The 23,425-nt window shown below is 39.3% G+C and overlaps 1 protein-coding gene across 1 annotated transcript in view; it reads left to right on the top strand.

The window, feature by feature from the left end:
* Sh3gl2 (SH3 domain containing GRB2 like 2, endophilin A1) overlaps positions 1-23,425 on the top strand; it is a 176,880-nt gene that overhangs the window by 124,097 nt on the left and 29,358 nt on the right. The window contains exons 2-3 of the mRNA XM_034503564.1: positions 8,391-8,459; positions 16,394-16,466. Of these exons, the coding sequence (XP_034359455.1) occupies positions 8,391-8,459; positions 16,394-16,466 (142 nt within the window). The remainder of the gene's footprint in view (positions 1-8,390; positions 8,460-16,393; positions 16,467-23,425) is intronic.

Here is a 23,425-nt window from a genome sequence, read left to right as displayed (position 1 = left end):
TCCTCTTCTTAAGGTCTTACTGTTGGGGCATATGACCAGTGCAGCCACTGATTGTATCTGCCCTGTTTTCTGTAACAACCTCTGGTCCTCAAGCTTTGATACTGCTGAAGGGGATTTAATAGGAAAGAGAAGGCAAATTCAGTAGTTCTTTGTGGAGCAGTTATATTAGGGTGAGCTAAATAGGAATGGGAAGACTAGATCCATGTTTGTTTGGTTGGTTTTTTGTTTGTTTGTTTGTTTGTTTGTTTGTTGTATTGGACCATGGCTGCCTTGTAGTCTTTTGATACACTGCAGACTAGCTTCTTGAACTCTGAGAACCAAATGAGCAAGATAAAAATCAGTACCTTTCATGACACCAAAGAAACATTTAAATAAACTCATTTTAAAAATTATTCAATCTAACAAGTACTAAACCCAGGCAGTAGCTTCACAATGGATTCTGAAAGTCATTAGAGAGGTACACATGACCCAGTAACATGCCAGTCAGGTAGCATATACACAGAGGGACTTGAAAGTCAGTATCATGGAAATGTCATCAATTGATTCTTGTTGGTAACCTAGAGAACGTTTATCAATAAAATTCCAATATCAATGAATATGGAAAACAAGTTAAAATTTCTACATTATTTGACATAAAATTTGTATATGGCTTTAGCAACCCATACAATCTTTACTAAAAACGAAAGTTTCACTGGCCATGAGGTCCGGGAACTTGGGCTTCACGGCTAGCAAAGTTCCTGCACACTGAGGGCATTAATTTGATTTCTGTTGTAGTTTTTTAATTTGGTAGATTTAAAGACAATTTGTATGCATTCATTCATTCATTCATTCATTCATTTAATGTGATTTGCACCAAAATAACATTAATCTGAAAAAAGCAATGGGGGCTGCCATGTGGAACCTGACTTTAATTCCATTGCTTGAGAGGCAAAGGCAGGAGATTATAATGGTTCAAGGCCAGCCTGATCTAACAAATTCAAGCCAGCCAGGCATGTATTGGTGACACCTTATCTAAAAGAAAGGAAAGGAGCAGCACTATGTTATTTTCCCTGCAGACCTACTATGTGCTGTTTTCTTCTTTCCCATCTGTGGCCTCACTTCGCTTTATTATAAAGCACACTGCAGTATGGAGAACCAGGTCCCTTGCTTTCTTTAGGGAAACAGATCCAGGATACACAGAGATGGTGATTACTCACCCAGGGGAGTTCTATTTCAGTAACGCTGCCCACGTGATCATGGATACTGTCTGAGATGTGGGGCAGGCTGGGACTCTGGCAGAAACTATGACAGCAGTCTCTGCCATGGCAACTTTGATTTTGTTCTAAAAGCTTTTCATGCCATTGGGTGAAACCTGCCCATACTGTTAAGGAGAGTTTCTTTTAATGAACACCTGTGATCAATCGTCAGTTCTTAGCTGGCCTTCTTTAGTGACTGACTGAACAACTAGGTATCATAACCCAGCTCAAGGATGGGCGTTCCAGTTTTAGTTGTAAGTTGTCAGAGAATTCTGGAAGCTTAAATGGAGCCCTCCCTTCCTCTGTAGATGAGTCATCTGGTTTTGTGTCCTAGGTCATTTCATTTGTTAAGAAGATCTAGAATTTTATTATCAATGCTGTGCCTTCTCTCTCTGTGATTACCGTTTCCTTACTCAAGTGAATTTGTGATGCAGCTTTCAACAGAGTTGAAGAAACAAGCCCCACAGAACATAGTTTTGCCTCATGTCTAATGAGACTTTTTTTTTTTTTTTTTGGTAGAACTGTGATACACGTGTAGTAAACAGTGAAAAAGAATAAAATCTCCTGCAGGCAGAGTAGACAAACACTCTAGATGTGCTACATTTCTCTAGAACACTGCCCTCTGGAGTTACTCTTCATCTAATGGAGGGGGGTGTAAAATAAATACTTTTAAAAATATTCTCATATTATCTCCACTTGACAACTTTCTATGAGACAAAAATAAGATTACTTGCAAATGAAGCTTTAGAAGTAATACTTCAAAAGTGCCTTCCTTCTGAGGAGCGCACTCTACATGAAGCATAAGAAGTAAGTCACTGGCTTCCATAGAAGGATATGTGGATGGAATTAACCACATTGTCCATGGGAAATTTTCACTTTGGGGAAATGAGAATTAGAAGGTTATTACTTTTAACCCCCATAATCCACAGCAGAAAAAATGCTTTATATTTAGTGGTTCTCAACCTATGGGTCACCACCCATTTGGGGGTTGATCAACGCTTTCACAAAGTTTACTCAAGACCACTTGAAAACACAGATATTTATATTATGATCCATAAGAGTAGCAAAATTACAGTTCTGAAGTAGCAGTGGACATAATTTTATGGTTTGGGTTATCAGCACAATATAAGCGTCACAGCATTAAAAAGGTTGAGATTCCTGATACAGATTGATGCCTGCATTTTCTGCACAGTTTTTGACAAGGAAGAAAATAGGAGGGTGCTGGGGAAAGACCAAGTACTTAGCCTCACCCACGCTTCTTTCAAAGGTTTTACCTGTAGATATTCAAAGAAAACCTTATTGAATTCCCTTTTATGTCTATTTTTTTGTGAAAGTGTTCCAGTGTTCTTCTACTTTGTGCTCAGGAACAGTCAGACTTTGCTTAACCTAGACGATACATAAGAATACTTTTACTTCTAAAAAAGAAAAAAATTAAATGTCTAGATGGCCAAGATAAGTGCGTATTTTTTGAAATTCATTTTTTGAAACATCATGGCATTTAAGTGTTCCAGTTTAAGGACTGAGAAAAGTTGGCGTGAGACTTATATTCCATAAAGGGAATCTACCCTGTCTTCCACCCATGGGAGTACCACCATCTGGAATAGTCCAGTTCTGCATATAGGAAGCCCTGGTATCAGGAACGTGCTGCTCTAGGATTCACCTCCCTGACATGCCGACAGCTGTTGAATCCAGCATTTCTACTTATTGAAAGTCATTAAAAGCATTTATGAGGATTGGAGGATACGCTTTGAGTCTCTCAGATGATGCTCTACAGAAAGGGAAAGCAAAACAGTATGCTATGGGAGGGATTGCTTAAGACAGCTTCTCTGTGAAGAGCTTGTACCTTAAAAAGTGCTATTTGGTCGGTGATATATTTTAATTTATTTACATTTTGTCAAAACATAATTAGAAGCTGAAAGTTCCATCTTTTGTGTGTGTAACATTTTTTGTTAAATCATAATGACCCTTAAGCAGGGATGTAACTGTAAGATACAGTAGCTTCTCTGTCAGGTGCTTGGCTAGGGTTTGGTACAACAGCCTGCCTAAAGAAGAGTCATCATTTTAATAATTACTTTTTAAACTTGTAACATTCTCTTCCACTCATACTCTGGTTTAATTTTAAAGTAGTCTACTGTTGAATGAGGTAGGTCTCCCTCTCAGAGAGGCAGAAATGTTATGCATTTGTCATTTTTGCAACTGAGAGTTCACTTTGTAAGGAATGAAATTTATGTCTCTTGGATATTTTGAAGAATCATTGTCTCAAGGGGCATAAAGGAGGAAATAAAAGGGAGAAATGATGCAATTATATTTTAATTAAAAATATAAAATAAATATAGTCTATATCCAATAAAAATATCATACATATTAGGTGTTTGCATTTTCTAATTTTTGGAATGTATTCCTTATAGAGACAAAATATATTTTCTCTAATTCACAGAGATTCAGAGCCAATGTTAACTCACATGTAAGTGTCATCCAGTTGTAATTCTCATTTAGGTTTTCTTTGTTTTGACCCCACTCATTATGTTACTGAGGTGTCAGACCTTTTAAGTAAAACAAATGCAGTATGGGTTCTACACTTTCTACCTTCCTGTTCAACTGGGCAAACACCCTTCACACTTTTGCTAGTGAAGTAGATCTGGTTGCACAATGGACTATGAGTCTCATTAGAAGTCTAAAAGCATCCTGCTAGGTTGAACAGTCACCAATAATAGAGAAGATAAGTGTACAAGTGGACATTTAAAACAATATATAGGGCCGGGCGGTGGTGGCTCACGCCTTTAATCCCAGCACTTGGGAGGCAGAGGCAGGCAGATTTCTGAGTTCGAGGCCAGCCTGGTCTACAGAGTGAGTTCCAGGACAACCAGGGCTACACAGAGAAACCCTGTCTTGAAAAACAAAACAAAACAGAAAAACAAAAAACACAACAACAACAACAACAAAAAACATTATATAGGGTTTTAAGAACAGAAAAGGGAATAGGTGCAATTATCGAGTAGAGGAGTCCTGGCTCTGTATGATAAGCAGTAGGAGATAAAGCTGACTAAGCAAAACCAGAAGTAAGCAGAGAAGTTAGGACCTGAATTAGAGGCACACGAGTGTATAGGCTGATGTGATTTACTTTGGAGATATCTATGGCTCTTCTGTGTTTGAGAAATGAAATGTGCTGCTGGCCAGCATCTGAGCTGCTTAGAGAAGATGGAGTCTGGAGGTGACAGGTGGCTGAAGGGCTGATGAGTCACTGCTGCAAAGCAGGCCAGCATCCTCTTGAGCGACAATGGGATTTATTGAAGGTATCTCCTGGAGCCGATTCCTCTTTACAATGTGCTTATTTAGTGTGCAATAGCCCGAGACTGCAGACTCGGAATTAAGAATTTGATGTAAGCTAGAACTGATCGTTGTTACTGAAAAGCCGTACCTCTTGTGAGACTAGCTAAGAGTGATCTGTCTTAAGTGTCTCTCTCATGTTCACTGCAGAATTCCCATTGCTGTTTGCTTTGGCAAATTTTTAGCAACTTCTCCTTAGAGAATACAATCAAAAAAGATGAGGATAAGATACCTGGTCTGGATTTAAAAAAAAATTATTGGTTGGGTTAGAACACAAAGCACAAAGAAAACATATGAGTAGAGACAATTAAAAGTACAAGCTGCCCGTTATACTAAAAGGGGCTTTAGGACATCTTGTACCCTTAATGTTATAGGTTTTTAGATAAATTAGAGAGTTGTATTTAGGTATTGTTTTAGGTTTGTAGCTGGTACAAATAGAAATATTGGCTATCTTGTACCGATCTGTTTAAATTAATTGCTTTTTCTTAAATTTCTTTTTAAATAAGTGAGCAAGTTTCCAGATGACTAGAGTATTATTAACTAGCCATCAGAAATACTAAATATATTAACTATTGTGATCTCTTAGTTTTAGGATCCACTTCAGTGGGAAATGATAGCACAAAATAGTTACCTAATACGAAAGACAGAGGCCTTCATTATTGGCCTCATGGACTAAAGAGCCTCACTCCCTCACCTTGAGTCTTACTCATACACTTTAGTAGCACTTACTCAAATGAAAGGAGATGTTTGCCCTACTTCCACAGCATGAGTCAGTTGTTATTTAAGTAGCCCAATATTTACTTCTGTGTCATGATAGATAGATAGATAGATAGATAGATAGATAGATAGATAGATAGATAGATCCTTTGGGACCTGAAAGATTATCACAGAGAATAGAAGGAATTATTTTGAGTACTGCTTCCTTCTCAGGAATATATCTTGATAATAAAGTTATATATCCTCATGGATCAGTGCCTAGCCCAATTGTAACCAGAGAGGCTTCACCCAGCAGTTGGGAGCAGATGCAGAGACCCACAGCCAAACATTAGGCAGAACTCAGGAAACACCATAGAAGGGGTGGGGGAGAATTGTAGAAGCCAGAAAGGTTGAGGACACCACCAGAACACAGCCCACAGAATGAACTAAGCAGGGGTCAGGCGGCATCACAGAGACTGATGTGATAATCACAGAGCCTATGGGTCTGAGCTAGACCCTCTGCATATATATTAAGTTTGTGTAGCTTTGTCTTCCTATGGGACTTTTAACAGTAGAAATGAAGGTGTCTCTGGCTCTTTTGCCTGCATTTGGGACCCCTTTTTTTTCCTGCTGTACTTGGTTGCCTTGTTTAGCCTTGATATAAGGGCATGCATGTAGTCTTACTGTAACCTATTATGTATGTTTGGTTGCTATCCCTGGGTAGCCTGATTTTTTTTTTTGAAGGGAAACAGAAGAGAAGTGGATCTAGGAGAGTGGAGAGAAGGTAACGCAGAGTAGTATAGGGAGGGGAAACTGGAGTGTGGATGTAATGTATGAGAGAAGAATAAATAAATAATAAAATAAAGTTGTATATCAACCAGCCTATTAGGTCAGCATCAGTATGAAAGTGCTAGCTAGCTTCATTCACTGTGTATGATGGACCATTTCAAAGACGCTTAAATGTAGCAGCTTTGGTAGAGAGAAAGTAAATTTTCCCCCTGATCTAGTCTGGTTATGTTCCTTTTTCTTCTCTACCCTCTTTTGGATATGCTTTGTAAACAAAATAGCTGGTGCCAGTAGACCAGTGGGCTGGAGTCAGTATGAGTTACTAATCACTGACATACCCCTAGTGTCTCATCTGATACCTAGAATCTGCTACTGTGGTGCTTAGCAACTGATGGATAGAGAAAGAAGAGGAATTGATACAGTTCTCAGTTGGACAATATAGTATTGAAAGCGTGTATGAACTTTTGAGATTTAGATTAAGACTATGATTTTTTTCAGAGATTGGATTGTCACTACTGTATCAGCATTTTCTAATTTTAACACAGTAGAGGCAATTCTTAGCTACACTTTTAGTGTACATTTTGAAAATAAATGAGGGACATTGACATTGACCTCAGTTACTGGTCACATGAGGGGGTCTAACTATTATGATCCCCTGACAAAATGAGACTTTGCATACAGTGAATTTTTTTTGACACTGGAGATAACTGTGTAGCATGGAGATAGCAATTCATAGTTGTCCAGAAAATATTTCTCTATTGTTTTGGTCTTAAAGTAGATTAGAGTTTGCTTGCCAAATTTAGTGGTCAACTATATATTTTGAGCATAAGACACAGAAGGGCTGAAATATGAGCTAAATTATTGTCAGTGAGCAAAAGTGACCAAGATACAAATGTATTAATATTATTTTCATTAACATTTCTGCTTGAAACATTGACGTTAATCTATCTACAGTTGTACTAAAGAAAGTTCCGGCTTCTCAAAGTGTGGAATGAAAGTTACATAAACTGATTTGAGAAACCAGACTGCTAGAAGCAGACATGCACTTTATTAGGGAGTAGAGTTTGCTGCATAGATTGCAGGTTCAGATGTAGGTTGTTACTATATCACATAATTTTCATGATACCTGGGTTATAGTCTATCCCACACTGTATTATGTCTGTTATTGCTGATGCAGTAAACAGTGGCATCTTACATTGCAGTGATGGTCATCTCTTCTGAATGTTTTCCTCTTGGCAGAAACCAGTGAAAGGCAGAGAGAAAATAGCATAAGAAATACACCCCAGGGTCCAACAAGAGATTGCCAGCACTTTCAGGGCTAGGAGTTGGAGCTAGATCTCCAGAAGCCCTGGAAGAAACATGAGCCAAGCTCACTGAGAAAACCCACATTGCTGTCAAGATGGCTGCAAGTAGAACACAGTGGGAGCCCCTGTAAATACTCTCAGCCAAGTAACTCTTGAAGAAAGTTAAAAACCATACTCCAGTATCTGTGCATATGGACTTTATGTAACACAGTAATGTCTTAGATGAAAATATATATCCACCTTTACAGTTAGGGTATTTGGAAAAAAAAAACAATATTCCTGTCTAATGAAATCATTCGGTTTTTTTTTTTCTATGATTTTGTCATGCACTTTTATTATCCTTGATTTGAATCATGATTTCTGAAAAGAATGGTATATTTGTTCTTATTAATGGGAAGTGTGAATTGAAAATTGATAATTAGCATAGGCCAATTGACAGTTAAAGCTGTATAGTAATGGAAAATGACTGAGTGTCAAGGAAATCCCCTCAACATAGTTTAATGTAGCTTCTTGTCTGCATGTGAGGATATAAACAGGGAGAGTGTAAAGCAAGTCCTTTTATCTGGAAACATCTGGGCTCATTTCTTCTCTAATAGTTAAATGGATGCTTGTGATTATCTGTTCAATAGCCCATTGAAGAACAGGTTGAACAAGTAGCAATTTTCTACCTAGGAGCATTTTAGATCCATTATCAGAGGGAAATGATTATTGTGTGATGATGCTGTTCCTCAGGACTTACTGTGGAAAATGTTAGCAATTAGCTTGCTGTAAAGTGATTTGTGCAACAGAAGGAGCACTGGGGTCGAAATCAGAAGATGCAGGTTTGAATTCCCACTTCAGTAGCTGCCAGGCGCATGACCTTTGGGATGTTGCATAAACAAGCTATACTCTGTCTCTGACAATGGAGCTGCTGACCACGGTCAGGGAATGGTTCTGAGGTCACATTAGGTGCTGTTTAGACAACTGTTCAAAGCTTTTAACACATTTTTGTAAAGGAAAGAAACAATTTCTAACGATTCCCTGTTGTTTTTATCTTCTGCAGAAAGTGAGTGAGAAGGTCGGAGGAGCGGAAGGCACCAAGCTCGATGATGACTTCAAAGAGATGGAGAGGGTGAGTCTTCACTTCCTGGCCTTCCCTTGGCATAGAGTTGTTCCTTGTAAGAGGGAACTTTGAAGCTACTCTGTACTAGAGTCTCAAAATGTTCTCTTTTGTAGAAAGAGATGTTCCCTTCCCTTTGTAGTTTGAAATAGGAATGGAAAGCACTCTGTCTTCCTCGTGCCCCTCCAGAGACTAGAGCCTCTGTGAAGAAGCATGAGGAAACCTTTCCTCATAGGTTTTGTCATCACTTTCCTGAAACAGTGTGGTGCAGAGCTGCAGTTGAATTTGAGTGAGGTGGAAATGAAAGAGGAGAAAATAGAGAATGATGTCACAAATCTCCTAAGAGACTTTAGGTCTCTCTCTGACCACACTGGACTTTCCTATTAGGTTGCTTTCTGCCAGAGGCGGGTCAGGGTGCTGAGGAGAGAGTAGTTTGGGAGTCCCGTTGGCCTGGCCTACACGCTGCGTGTCCACCACTTATTATAAAAGTCCAGTGTTTGTTGAAGTCTATTTTCAGATGGCAGTACAATGAGACTGCTAATGCTCACTTAATAATTTTTATTATAGACTAAAATAAATCATTTAGCATTCTGCCTGAAACATTATGGGTTCCCAACAAGTGAGCTGGAGTTTGTGGATTAAGTCTCTTTTTCTTTTGGGACATTAAAGGTATTTTCTCTTTCACTTTGAGGTTGTTCTTAGCAAGAAATGTTTAGATTTAGGCAGATAAGTGAGTGTTGAAATGCATAGAGAACATTATGGGTTGGTATTGAGGGACTGGTCCTGTGCTGGAAGAGAATGCTGTAAGTCCATACTCAATACCTCACAGCTACTTTCCCTTGTTTCCTATCTCCAGGGGGTTATAAATTCCCTCTGATCTTCAACCAAAGCTGGTAAACAACTCTCATCATGGTAGAAACAGGAGCCTACCCTCCCTTGTCAAGTCTGTGTCTGCAGACAGACACACATCTGCAGGAGGAAAGCTTACACTTTCTCCTTAGGAGCCCAGGGATCTGTTAACTTGCTTCAGCCTCATAGCCTCATAGTTGCTTAGCTCTCCTTAGCTTCCCCTCTTTGTTCATTGTCTTGAGAGGACTTCCAGTGTGCCGCATGGTTAAGAACCGCATCATCATAGAAGCTGAGGCCAGCAGTTAGCAACTTGAAATGTGCCGGTGTCAGGAGTTATTCCTGTACTTCACATGTGCCCAGAGTAAAGCTGCTAAACTAGGTGTCTGACTGTAGATTTAAGACAAGCTAGCTCTCTTCGTCTTAAATGAGACCGAAAACCGAAGGAAATGTGGAGACTGGAGCAACTAATTAGATCTTTGGAGACTTACTTTGCTGTGAAATCCATGCCAGTCTTACAAACTAATTAAAACGGGAGGATCTTGCCAAGCCCCTTACTTTAGGCAAATATCACAGACATCCCTCCGAGTCTGAAGATGAAGTATAAAGAGTTTTGGTCCTTATTTCATCAAAAGTCTCTGGAGTATTTATTTCAAGCCTCAATACTCCTTTTATAAAGCAAACTTCTGCTTGAAGAACCTACATGTGTTCCTGCATTTGGGTTTTTCTCTAAGTAAATTGAGATGTTTAGGTTTTAAGTACAGTGTGCAAATTGTTATATTTGATTTTTATTCCGTAAGTCCTTTATCTTATCTGTGAGTTTTCTAAAGTTGGTGAAATTGTGCTTAGCATATTGGAAGGTAGGCTTTTTCTACAGTCATTGAAGAGCCTTTGCTCTGGATTTAGAACCTCAGTCCCTTAATATTCCTGTTCATAAGTCAAGTACTCATAAAAAATATTTGAACTCAGTATCCCTAAACCTACAGATGTGTCATCCACAGTATCACCTTTTCATGGTTGTTTTTCTGTTTATCAAATGTTTGGGGTGGAGAAAGCTTTATTTAGTTGTATTACCCGAGAGAGGTCCAATTAGACAACAACATGAAATAAATGAGAGGTCTGTAGCAGACAGCACTCCTGGGAGGAAGATGGCTGTTCCTAGAAGTTCTTTCTAATTTCAGCCTAACCTGCTCTGCTACTGAGATGCAGTCCCAGCCTGTCCCTGCTTTCATAGACAGGCTGTTCTTCCCTAGCTGATGCCTTGAGGCCTCTGGCTGTCTCCACAGAACCAGTAGTACTCTTGATGACTGTTCTCTTTCTCCTAAGTACCTAGCATGGAAATTGTAAATGTCACCATTGTTTGTCAATTTAACTAAGTAAGCTAAATTCCTTTCTTTGATCCAGACACTGGACAATTTTTTTTCTTCATAAAGCTGCAGATTTCTGTTGTTGCTTTTAATAGAAGATTTTGGAATCTGAAGAACTTCTGGTTGTCAGATTTATATCCATTACTACAGTTATACTTAGGGGAAGGTTTCAATGAGTTGGTATGTAGTTATATTCATTAATTCACTTGGAAGATAAATCAGTACCACCATGTACCAGGCATTGTGCTGGGAACTAGAAACAGAATGGTGCATGAGGCCCAATTCCTCAAAGAACTTTCAATTTGGGTTGGGAAAAACAGGAATATAAATAGATACCAAATAAGACACAGTGCTTAGTGCCCTGGGAGGATTTCCTTGAAAAATACCAGAGAGAAGACCAACATGAGCTTCTTAGAGCAGTAGAACCTTCTAGAGGAGAGAATACTGAGCTGAATCTTTAAATACTCTCTTGCACTGCATACAGACATCATGCAAACTCCCAGTCTAGAGGGATAATGTCTTTCTGCAACCTGAAAAGCATCTTGGGGAAATTCTGTTTTAAGGTCACAGAAGGCTTTGGGGCTAGAAACATGGAAATAAGTGCTTTAAATAAAAATAGAATCCCTAAGGGGCAGCCTCAAGTTTTAAGAAAGGCAAAATATTGAGAAAGAAAAGTTGCCATTCCAATTGAATATGAGGGTAGAGACTGTTGGCAGAGTGCAAAGTTGAGAACGTTGGTGGATGGTGTCCAAGGTCATCACTCTCATGTCTTAGATTTTTCAGAGAGACATATTTAGTATCATCCAATCCCTCATGAGAGAACTAGGATTCATTAGTAGAAACCACCCGACTCACAAGATAGACCTTCTGTTTATCAAAGTTGTTGTTGTTTTATTGTTGTTTTGTTTTTTTTTTTGATTTTGTGTCGTTGTTGTTGTTTTGCCACAGACCTGCTCACATTGAAACAAAGGCTAAGCCTATATAGTTCTCAGCTGTCATGAGGGGCATACTACTTGTTGCTTGACTTTTGTAGCAAGTAGATTCCAGTGATATGCCTCACATGGCGGAGAAGATTGGAAAATTGCAGCCAGTATATTCAGAATAACTTCTCTGAGTAGACTTGGAGTTTACCAAGATACTGGAGTTTCTCCTTCTTGGAGCAGTAGTGACGGAGACATGGTCACTGGCCCAAGACACTCACTTACTGGGGTAAGCTAGATGGAAGGCTGGAGTCACAAACAATGTGAGTTTCAAAAACATCCTTCTGCTCTACCAGAACTTCCATGGAAACAAGCTCCCTCTCAGTTATATGTGTAGAGTGTATTTCCAAGCTATACTTGGTATGGTGTAATGCCTAAGATGATTAGCAAAATTAAAATTAATGTTAGAGTAATCAGAGCCTAAATCGTGCTTCATCTTCAAAATACTATTTTTCTTTATGAATACAAGATTTCTGCTTTAAAGCCGGGAGTTTAGAGATTGATGTTAACTCCCCTGGAGTCAGTAGTGTAATTAAAAATACCACTCTTGGATCAGCCTGTGTCTCTCCACCAGACAGGCCTTCCCAGGGTGCTGCTTTCATCATGTCCCTGTGACTTGTTTATTCAGCACTTCAAGTGTGTGTATATTCTTAACTCCAGTAGTATTACATTTAAAAACTTGAAAAAATTGTTGGTGTTTTATATGGCTTTTTAACTTCTTTTGCATAACCACTGTGAATTATTCCATGTCCAAGTGATCATTTAATTCATGGCCTTATTATTGGTTGCCAAACCCTCAGACTATCTGTACAGCATATACGGTGTTCTGCCTCTAACATCTGACATCTGACAATATGAAATAATATCTTTGATACTTCCATTGCTATATAAAAGATTACATAATTTTCATGTTTGTCTATAGGGGAGAATGGTACCGTTTAGAATGTATGAAGAAGTCCATTATGTCAATTCATCAATTCACTGCCTTTTAGAGTTCTGGTATCTGATGCCTCAAGACTGGAATTAACAACCTCAGTCATAGATTAAGCAGGACATGTTCAGTAAAGCTCACACCTTGCTAGCTCAGGAATTAGCACATTCTTTTGATAAGTCTTTTATACTTTTAGGCCCTTGGGGTCTTCACCCTCTGTTACTGCCCTCTCGGGCTGTTGAAGCACAGAAAGGCTCCAATGACAATGCCTATGTCAGCGAGCATGGCTACATTAAAAGAAACAAAACAAAACTTAAAGCTAACATTGAAATTAGAAAATTTTATGGCTTTTATATACATAAAATAGAAATCTTAACTTCTTTTTTAATCCTTTAATATGTGCAGGTATGTTTAGAATGTATTTCTAAACTCATACACAGTAAAGAGTTGTAGCCCTGCCTGCGGCCATGGATGAACTAGATTCACCTGAAAGGGAGGATGGAAATAAAAAAAGGACAGAGAGGCCTCACTTTCCACATTGTTTGAGACATGGTCTCTTACAGCTGTGTGTGCCAGGACTGTGAATTTAGTCTCCTGGCTTGGCTTTCTTTCTTTCTTTCTTTCTTTCTTTCTTTCTTTCTTTCTTTCTTTCTTTCTTTCTTTCTTTCTTTTTATTTGCTTTACATCTGAATTGCAGACTCATCCTCTTCTCCCATTCCTACTCTCACAAATTCTTCCCACTGTACTCAAAGGAGAAGCCACCCTTGAGAGTCAATCCTCCCAGGCACATCAAATCACAGCAAGACTAAGCACAGAGGCCAGAAAAGGAAGCCCAGCTAGGGGAAGGGTATCCAAAGGCAGATAGTAGAATCAGAGACAACCCTACTCCAATTGTTAGGAGACACACTTGGAGACCAAGCTGCACATCTGCTACAAATGTGTAGGGAGGTTAGGTCTAGTCCCTAATGCTCTTCAGTTGTTCGGTCTCTGTGAGCCCCCATGGGCCCAGGTTAGTTATAGAGTTTCCTGTCTTAACCTCCTATCTGCCAGTAGGCCACATCAGGATCAAGATGCTTGTGCTGCTGTATCTAGCTTCCATGTGTGGGTTGTCGAGAAAGAAACACGGGCCTTCGGGCTTATGTGGAAAATACTTTACCCATTGAGCTATCTCCCTATCCCAAGAGAGCCATTTGTTTGTTTCTTTATTTCTCTGGATTTACAGTTACAGATTTCAAGACTTATTAATGGAAAGAGAGTCTAAAATATTGAGAGCTGTTAAAACCTTGGTATTAAAAAGATGAAAGTAAAAAGACCAGAGTCTGTGAAGAATATGTACCTGTGATTCTGCCTTTTAAAAAAAAATAGTTATATTTTACACGTGGATTTAGAGTCCCTAAATATGTGCCTGTGTTGTATACATTCACAGTCCATTTCCTTTCAACAGTTCAGTTCCCTATTAACCTCTGTGCTAGAAGCTTATATTATATTCTGATTAAATAGTTCAGTGGAGCTTGTCTTGTACTGAAAACAGAAGTACTAGAGGCTTCTACATCAGTGAGCTCAGAGTATGAAAAGTCTATGTGTTCTCAACTTCGTAGGAGACTTTGGTCAAACCATAGGGAACACTGCTATCTTTTTGTCCCCATTCAATTTTTAGGTTGAATTCTACTCTGGTAACCAAACATAATACTCTTAATATTGCCATCTCTAAGGTGTCTGGAGATCTGGGATTACTGGCTTGATCTTCATGAACTGTTTCCCATGTCTCTCTTGGTGACTCACCTATGAGCAGTATGCAGTAGTCACTATTGCTGCAGCATCTGATGAGAATTTAGAGGAGTTGAGGAAAGTGGCCCAGCTAGTCAACATGGGTTTGCCACTTCTGCAGGGTCAGATTCAGATATTTACTGTAGATAAAGTTCTCATAAGTGTTGAGGACTTTCATAACTAACTAGAGGATGAGGTGGCAGTTCTTTGCTCCTGACCCTGTTGGGTGGCTACTTTCAGGTCCCTAAGCCCATTTGGAAATGGTACAAGGTGTCTTCTGGCTCTGGTGTTATATCGTTTAGAATTGAGAAGAAATATTTTTCCCTGTCTTCTGGTAGAGACCTTTCACTTTCATGGAAAACAGAAGAGTCTGGAGCAAGCTTCTGAATCTTGCTGTATTTTTTTCTCCTTCATGTAAAGATGCTTAAATCTCTTTGTTGAGAATGAGATGGGAAAATTTGGAAATGAGTCAGTCTCCTTGTAGCAGATGACACCACAGTTTCAAATGGCCACTAGGTAGTTCAAATCTCAAGTCTTCTGATGCTTTCTTTCTTAGAAACCTTGACCTTTGGATTGCAGAGGACACCTAGACACATTTGACATCTAGTTACTCAATCCCCATCTGTCTCAGAGTCAATAGGAGATGTGTATTTGTCCTCTCAAGTTCTCTGCAGTTTCAGCATGTTTATTCTGTACACAACCTTGAACGTGTCCCATGGTATCAAGCAAGCATTCTATGACTTGAGTATATAAGGTTGCATGGCATTTTCATAAATGCCAGGACCTCATTTTGCAGTCTACCAGCACAGAGAGTTGCCACTCCTTTACCACTAATTATCTAAGCCTCAAGTATCTTAAAATATTAAGTCAATCAAAAGGATAGAGGTACAGGGTTCACAAGCAGGCTAATGCATCCTAACGAGGACACTTGTAAAAGTTATTTTATACCACTACTGGGTCACGAGGACAGTCATGTTTTTGCTTATCATCATAATCACAACTGCACCCTGTATTATGACTTTGGTGGATAAGAAATTACTAAATATTGAAAAACCAAACCAGATAAGATATTTCAGTAGATAGAGAAGAGAAGCAGGTTTATCCTGTACAAAGCAGTTAGTTGTAGATATTGGCATAAAGAAAAGCAAAGAAACAAAAATATTATCAATGGCAGGGGAGCTGATTTATTACTATTAGTCATTCAGCTGTGTTGTGTGAGTCAATGCCCTGCACAGTCTGATAAGAAATGATTCTCGTGGGGAAAAGTAAGTGGCTCTAGATTCTGTTCTTTCCCTGACCTGGCTGTGTGGAGAGGGCAGGGTGGAGTGCAGGAGGAAGTGCTGGCCCTTTCACAACATCCAGAGACAGGATTTTTCATACTAGAATCTAGTATTTATAATTAACCAAGTGTTCAGGACCAGCTAGATGTGTTCACTGAGGGCTTTTATACCCTGAAGGTTTCAGAAGAACATAAACAGTATAAGCAGAATTGAAGAAGACATGGTCTTTTGAAAGTATCATTATGGTTACTGTTGTTATTTTATGTATTATCCGTGAGCATGTCACATACGTTGGAGTGTGTACACCACAGCATGGGTATAGAGGTCAGAGGACCGCAGTGTGGGCTTAGTCGACTCCCTCCACCTCTATGTGGATTCCAGGAATTCAGCTGAGGTCTTCAGGTTAGCTGATAACCTTGATCTGTTGCGCCACCTGCGTGTCCCTGCATTACTCTTTGTGAAGGAGAAACCTGTCACTGAATTTGGTCCATTCATAGCATCTAGTAAAAGCTTGAGGGCACAAGTGTTACTGACATACTGTGCATTGATTTTGCTGAAAGGTAGTGAAGTGAACTTTGAAACAGTTTGGGAAACTACCAGTTTCCTTTGGATGAATAGGCTTTTCAACAGACAGTGCTAAAACACAAGGCCATCTTTCCTTCTAGCTGCTCCTCAAGCCTCTCACCCGTTCCTGCAGGACTTGTCACTGCAAGAAAACAACAAGGCTCTACAGTAAGTGCTTATGTCGTTTACCACATTTATTTTGTCATTGCAGAAAGTGGATGTCACCAGCAGGGCTGTGATGGAGATAATGACAAAAACAATTGAATACCTCCAACCCAATCCAGGTAAGTGCTGGCCTGTACAGTTGGAGTTCCTCTTGGGTTTGACTCTCACTGATTGACAGCTTAGATTTGGTAGGTTTCTCCTTCCTTGTGAGGGAGGGGCCATTTTAAAGTTCATGTTGAAATGCCCGCAAGATACATGGTATTTTCTCCCACTGTGGGGTATTGAACCATGAGTGTGTAAGGCGTGGGTGTCATATCATGCTAGCTACAGGTTCTTTTCAGCTGAACTGTAATTTTTATGAAATAGTAAGAAAGAATATTAAGATGGTTTTGAAATGAGTTGTGATGATTTCCAAAAGATGTGAAAAAGAGGAGGGAAAGTATTTCTGTGAAATACAAATGATTTGTGCACATAAGGCACAGAGGACTGTCCCTTCTTAGTCTTCTACAGATACAACACAGGCCAGCATTTGTTCCTGCAAGCCTCCTGCACTAGATCAGGGTAGAGATAATGGGGAGTTCCTGGAAGAGAGAACCAGATATGGCTGCTGCTAGCTCGGTTACCCATCGAGGGAACAGAGCAGAGTATCCTCAACCACAGGCCTTCTAACACTGTACAGGCTTCAGTTCCAGACCACAGCTACAACTTGAAGCAAGGCTGAATGTGCTACTTGGTGAAATATGTGTAGAAAGCTGGTGGCCCCTGAGTCTATAGATTTTCTGGGAATTTCACTTAAGGTGCTAGGTCTCTCGGAGTCCTTGAGATATAGGCAACTATTTCAGTCCTAATGGGTTCAGATGCAAGGCCTAAGTGACAGAGGAAGGGGTGGGGGTGCTGAGGCTAGCAGGCTCTCTCCTGACTTCTGCTGCCAACAGAAGCTTTCTTTCAGTCTTTACTTACCATGGAAGCTCAGTTGCTATTTCAAAGGAGAATCAGTGATATGGATATTATATTCTCTCTAGTTTTCTTAAGTCAAATTAGAGATAAAATACATGAAAAAGGGAAAATATAGAAGAAAATACGATAGAGTACAGTGTGAGTTTAACTGTTGGTAGACTGGGTAAGTTTTCATGCTGATTTATAAGTCACCTAATGAATAGCAAGAAACCAAGTTTCATATTGTTTCCTTGCTTCTTCCTAGTGCTTACATTCCACAGAGTTACAAAGATCTCACAGATAGACATCTATTCAAACTGTAACAGGCCAAGTCTTGAAGCAAGAACAACTCACCTCACTGTGCTTTGGCACAGTTATTGCTTTATAGACAGGAGAAATGTTCCTATTGTCTTTGCAAAGACCATTAAAATATCCCATTTCTTCATAGTCATGTTTGAATTATACTGGTAACTAACCCCTGTGGGGCCTACTATCAGGAATGAGAGGAGAAATGTGGTATTTGTTAAGTCCTCCTGCTGCATCAACACAGTACCAGTAACACACCGTCTTCTCATATATACATATATTGTATTTTCATTATATTCATTAAGTTCCTCTCTTTTCTCTCCTCCCACTGATCCTTTTCTCCTTTGCAATCAGCCTCCTACTTCCAAATCTGTTTCTGTCTGTGCTTGTGTGTGTGTGTGTGTGTGTGTGTGTGTGTGTGTGTGTATCCAGTGAATGTCATTAAGGCTGCTTGAACACATGCCTGAGGGTTATTTCCAGCAGTATGGGAAATTTGTGAGTGGTCTACGCTGAGGGAAGATGACTTCTTCTCTCCCAGCAGGCATTAAGTGCCTGTGAGTCCTCAGGGAGAGGTGGAGCCTGATGAGTCCCTTTCTGTCCAGAATGGAATGTGGACAGACCTCATCTTGTTCAGATAACCACATCTGCTGTAAGTGAGTGCAGGAGGCACATCACATCCAGAACACTGTAGTTCACAACACTCCTTTCTTCTTTACGTCTTTTATTCATTCTTTGTCAACTACGTGACTTAAGCCTTGGAGGCTGTGAGTAGACATCTCATTAAGTGCTGACCACTCAAGAATATCTGAATTCTTCAAGCTTTACCAAGTATGAGCATCTGCAATAGCTCCGACCTGTTACAAAAGAAGCTTCTCTGACTAAAGCTAACAGTAGGACTACTCTGGGTAGAACCAAAATATTCAAAAAGAAATTTGAGGGACAACATGTCCACTTAGTAGACTGGCTTCTTTAGGCCACCCTGTAATGCCTATGACCTTCACAGCCACGGGCTTTTTAAACTCAATTAGAAGTAGGCATGAGTTCTCTCCCATGGAGTAGACCTTAAACCTAATCAGATTTAAGCAGTTGGGTGCCCACATCAGAGATGTGCTCCTGTTGAGCCAAAAAAAATTGCATCTTCCTCAGCTGTTGCTAGTGTAGCTTGCTGGGTCCACAGCCAAGTAAGACAGTTTCCCTTAAGCAGCCTGAAGATCACCTTCTGTTCTATGAGGGCCAGCTAACAGGGCGGGGGGAGGATTTCCTACAGGCTCAGCTTGTTTTCTCTATTCCTCCTGTCGAGTGTGTGGTATCCTCAACAAAATGGTCTTACCTTCTAGTTCTGGTGAGCAACCAACAGCAATAGCAATTTCCTGTATCACTGAGGGATGTTGTAGGAGCCTCTGTGACCAACAACTCATGGGGAAATACCTGACCTCCAGCACTAGGAATATTCTTTAATAACCTATGACTTCAGGGAGCAGCTTTGTCTACCAGTCCAGGGCACTGCTTTTGCATTTTTTTTGTTTTCTTTTTAATTATATTTTTAATTAGCAGGCACAATAGCAAGTTTCCTTAAGGCTTTTTTGTACACCCTTACTTTCTACCCTACGACCCCCTCCTATCTCCCATTGCCCTACCTCCATCCCTGCTTAAGTGTTTCTTACCCTCACTATTTCCTCCTTTACTTTCATATTACCTCGTGTTCTACTAACCATCCTCTGCTGGAGCCCAGTTTCACCCCTCTCACTGCCCAATTCCAGCCTCCTGGGCTGTACAGAAACTATCTCTTACATGCACATGCACATGTTAAGGTCAAAGCTAAGATCCACATATGAGAGAGAGCCTGTGTTGTCTTTCTGAATCTCCTTGCCACTCTTAATCTGCTTTTTAGTTCTAACCATTTTCTTATAAAGTACATAATTTCGTTGTTTCACAGTGGAATATAATTTCATTATGTACCACACTTGCATCTGAAGCATATCTGGGCTCCTTCTGCTCCCTTGCTGTTGTAAACAGAGCAGCAGTGAAGATGGTAGCGAGTGTGTCCATGGTAGGATGTAGAGTTCTTTGGATTTATGCTCAGGAGAGGTACTGATGGGCCATGTGGAAGTCCTAATTCTCAGCTTTTGAGAGCTTTCCACCCTCATTTCCAGCGTCTGCACTGACAGCCTCATTGCTCCTGTCAGTGAATAAGGGCTCCCACTCTATTCTCCACATTCTGGACATCATTTGCTGTCATTTGTCCTTTGAGATGGAATCTCAAATGGGTGTTATTTGGCATTTCTATGATAAATGGCACTTTTTATGTAGACCTTGAACACCTTTCAAAATAATTTGTCATTTGTAACTTCTTCTCAGAGCTCTCCATTCAGGTCAATACTATTTTTTGTTTTGTTTTGTTTTGTTTGTTTTTGTTTTTCAATTGGGTTTGTTTTCTTGTTCTTTATTTTTTAAAAATTATTTGTGGTCTGTCTATTAACCCTCTGTTAAATGTATAGATGACTGTCAAGATTGTGTACCACTCTGTATGCTGTCTCTTCACTGTATTAAAGGTTTCCTCTGCCATACAGAAATTATTAATTTCCTGGGTTTATCAATTACCAGTCTCTCTTCCAGAATATTTAGATCCTATACAGAGATCTTACTTGTCCCAGTATGGGGAAATGTTTGTCTTTTCTTTACCTACAGCAGTTTCAGGGATCTTCCACCTATTGGGAGTTGATTTTTGTCATGTGAAGGATAAGGATCTAGCTAAGTTTTCTTCGTGTAGGTACCCAGGTTCTACTGTTTGTTAAAGAGGCTGCCTTTTCTCCAGTGAGAATTTTCAGAGTCTTTGTAAAACACCAAGTAGCTATAATAGTTTGGGTCCATTGCTGAAAGTTCTATTGTGTTCTATTGATGGGTTTTGTTGCTGGCACCTTATGGTTTCCCATCCAAGGCTCTGTATTATAACTTGATATATCCATACCTCTGGCTGTGTTTCCCCTCCCCTCAGGATTCCTTTAGATGTCTGTGTTTCTCAGTGATGAATTTCAATGTTGGTAGTAATTTTTTGTTTGTTTGTTTTCTATTTCCTTGAGGAATGACATTAGAATTTTAATGGGGATTATGTTGAATATGAAGATTGTATTTGGTAAGATGGCCCTTTTTTATAATTTTGACACTCCTTATCTGTAAGTATAGAATATCTTTGGATATTCAAGTGTCTCCTTCAATTTCTTTCCAGTGTTTTACTGTTTGAGAGGGTTTCTACTTCTTTTGCTAGGGGCGTTCTATTTTTGTGTGTGTAGCATTTTTCAATCAGATGATTTCCTTGATTTTTTTTTCCTCAGCATGTTTGATATCTGTCAGGGCTACTGATTTTTGAATATTAATTTTGTATTAATTTTGCTACTTTGCTAAAATTGTTGGTCTGTCCTAAGAGTTTTCTAATGGAGTCTATGATGTTTAGACTTACATCATGTATACATAAGAACATTTAACTTCTTTCTTTCCTGTATGGTTTCTTAAATTTACTTCTCTTGACTTATTGCTCTCTAAGGCTTTCAGTACTATATTCAATGAGTGTTGATTTTAGTGGAAATGTTTTGCGTTTCTCCTATTTAGTATAATGTCGGCTATAGTTTTACCTCTGTTATATACAGACATGTCCCTTCTGTTCCCAGCTGCCTTATAATTTTTATTTAAAGGAATATTGAATCTTGTCAAAAGTATTTTCTGTATCTATTGAGATGATCATGTGATTTCTGTCCTTAAGTTTGTTTATATAACCTAGTACATTTATTGATTTTTTTCCATACTGTGATCACAGTAAATGATATTTTTTGTGTATTTTTAATTCAGTTATTCAGTTTTCAAATATTATCTACTGTGTGTATGTGTGTTCTGTATCTGGTTTTAGTATCAGGAAAATACTGACTCTATACTGGCTTTGAGAAAAAAGTTAGAGTTATTTCCTTTTCTGTTTTTGGGATAATTGGAGAAGCATTGTGGCCCTTTTCCTTTGAAGGTCTGGCTAAATTTACCACTGTCTCTATCTAGGCCTGGACCCTTCTTAGTAGGAGATTTTTTTCATTGCTGTTTCTTTCTTATTTGTTACCCTACTAGATCTGTTGAAATTATTTATCTCATCTTGTTTTAATTTTGGTAGGTCACATGTGTCTAGAAATTTATATATTTATTTTAGCTTCCAATGTCATGAAATACATGTTTTAAGGTCTGTTCTAATAACTTTATGAATTTCATTGTTATCTGTCAAGATTTTTCTTCTTGCTCCAATTTTCTTAGTATAAAAATAAAATGCAGTCCACTTATTAAAATGTATCATACATACATTGTAGGCTGGTGAGATGGTTCAGTGGTTATGTAATTACCATTCAAGCCTGATACAAGCTGGTTTAGAATATCCTGAATATACATAAAACCAGATACAGTATCATACATTCATAATTATAGCATTCCCTTATCAGGGGCTAGGAATCAGAGACAAGGAAATTTCCGGGAACTTTAAGGCCACCTTGTGTGGTATATGAAAAAGCAAATAGCAGAGACCCTATCTCAAACCTCAAATAAGCTAGAAAGCATGGACTGACACCTACCTAAGGTTGCCCTCTGCCTTCCACATATCTCCTGTGACACACTTGTGTCCACATTCCTGTACTCACAAAGAACACACACATCATACACCTCTTCCCACCCCCCACCCCCACACTATAATGCACATTCTCACTATAGATCCATCACTAATCATTTTTCCTAATTTTAATGAAATTATGCTCTGTCACAGGTAAGTATGTTGTGTTGAACATTTTCTCCCCACAAATTTAGGTCTACTCAAACTTCATTATGTGGAAGTACTTGGAAATATTTTTTTAGAGGATTTTCAGATGAATTTACCCTAGATTTATGAGTGGACCCCGAACCCAGTACTAGATTCCTTAACAGAAGGAAGGGGACATAGAGAGAATAGTAACATGGACAAGTGAAGAATAAACAGACATTAGATTTGTTCTGTCACAAGGCAGACAGTGCTGGGGCCACACCGTACAGTAGGGGCTAAAGTCTCCCATGGAGCTTCCATAGGGAACCAACCCTCTCAATAGTTTGACTTCAGATCTCTGACATCCTGTTGTGAGAGAATAAAGCCCACTGTTAAAGCCAGTCTATTTTGTGGTGAATTGAAATAGTAAGTCACTCAAAAAGTGTTATTACTAGGTAGTCTCATTTTTCCCCAGGAAAACAAAGCAAAGTGTAGATCAGGGTGTTTAAGGAATGTTATTTTTCTATTGATCTGACAAGACATCATGACCAAGGCAACTCTTATAAATGATAACGTTGAATTGGGGGCTTGCTTACAGTTTTGGAAGGTTAGTCCATGATCATCATTGGCAGGAAGGAAACAGACATGTCACTGAAGCAATAGCTGAGAGCTTTACGTCCTGATTTTCAGACAGCAAGCAGTGAGAAACAGAGGTGGGGACAGGAAGGATGTGGGAGGGAGAGAAGGAGGGAGGAAGAGAGCAAAGGAGACAAAGACTGACTGAGAGCCACTGAGCCTATGTCTGCCTTGGCTTTTGAAACCTCAAAGCCCATTCCCAGTGACATACCTCCTCCAATAAGGTCATACCTACTCCAAAAAGCCCACACTTCCTAATATGTCTAGTCCTTATTAAAATATAAAATTATTTATTTATAGGCTTATGAATATATGCACCTATAGTGCCCATTCTTATTCAGACTACCACACCAGGTTACTTAACTAAGGGGAGATAAATCCAGAATGGGAACCCAGGCCTGATGGCTTCCCAAACCCATCACTGTTCCATGCATGATGTTG

Source organism: Arvicanthis niloticus, chromosome 5 (assembly GCF_011762505.2).
Source record: "Arvicanthis niloticus isolate mArvNil1 chromosome 5, mArvNil1.pat.X, whole genome shotgun sequence".
NCBI lineage: Eukaryota > Metazoa > Chordata > Mammalia > Rodentia > Muridae > Arvicanthis > Arvicanthis niloticus.
This window is presented reverse-complemented; position numbering and strand designations above follow the sequence as displayed.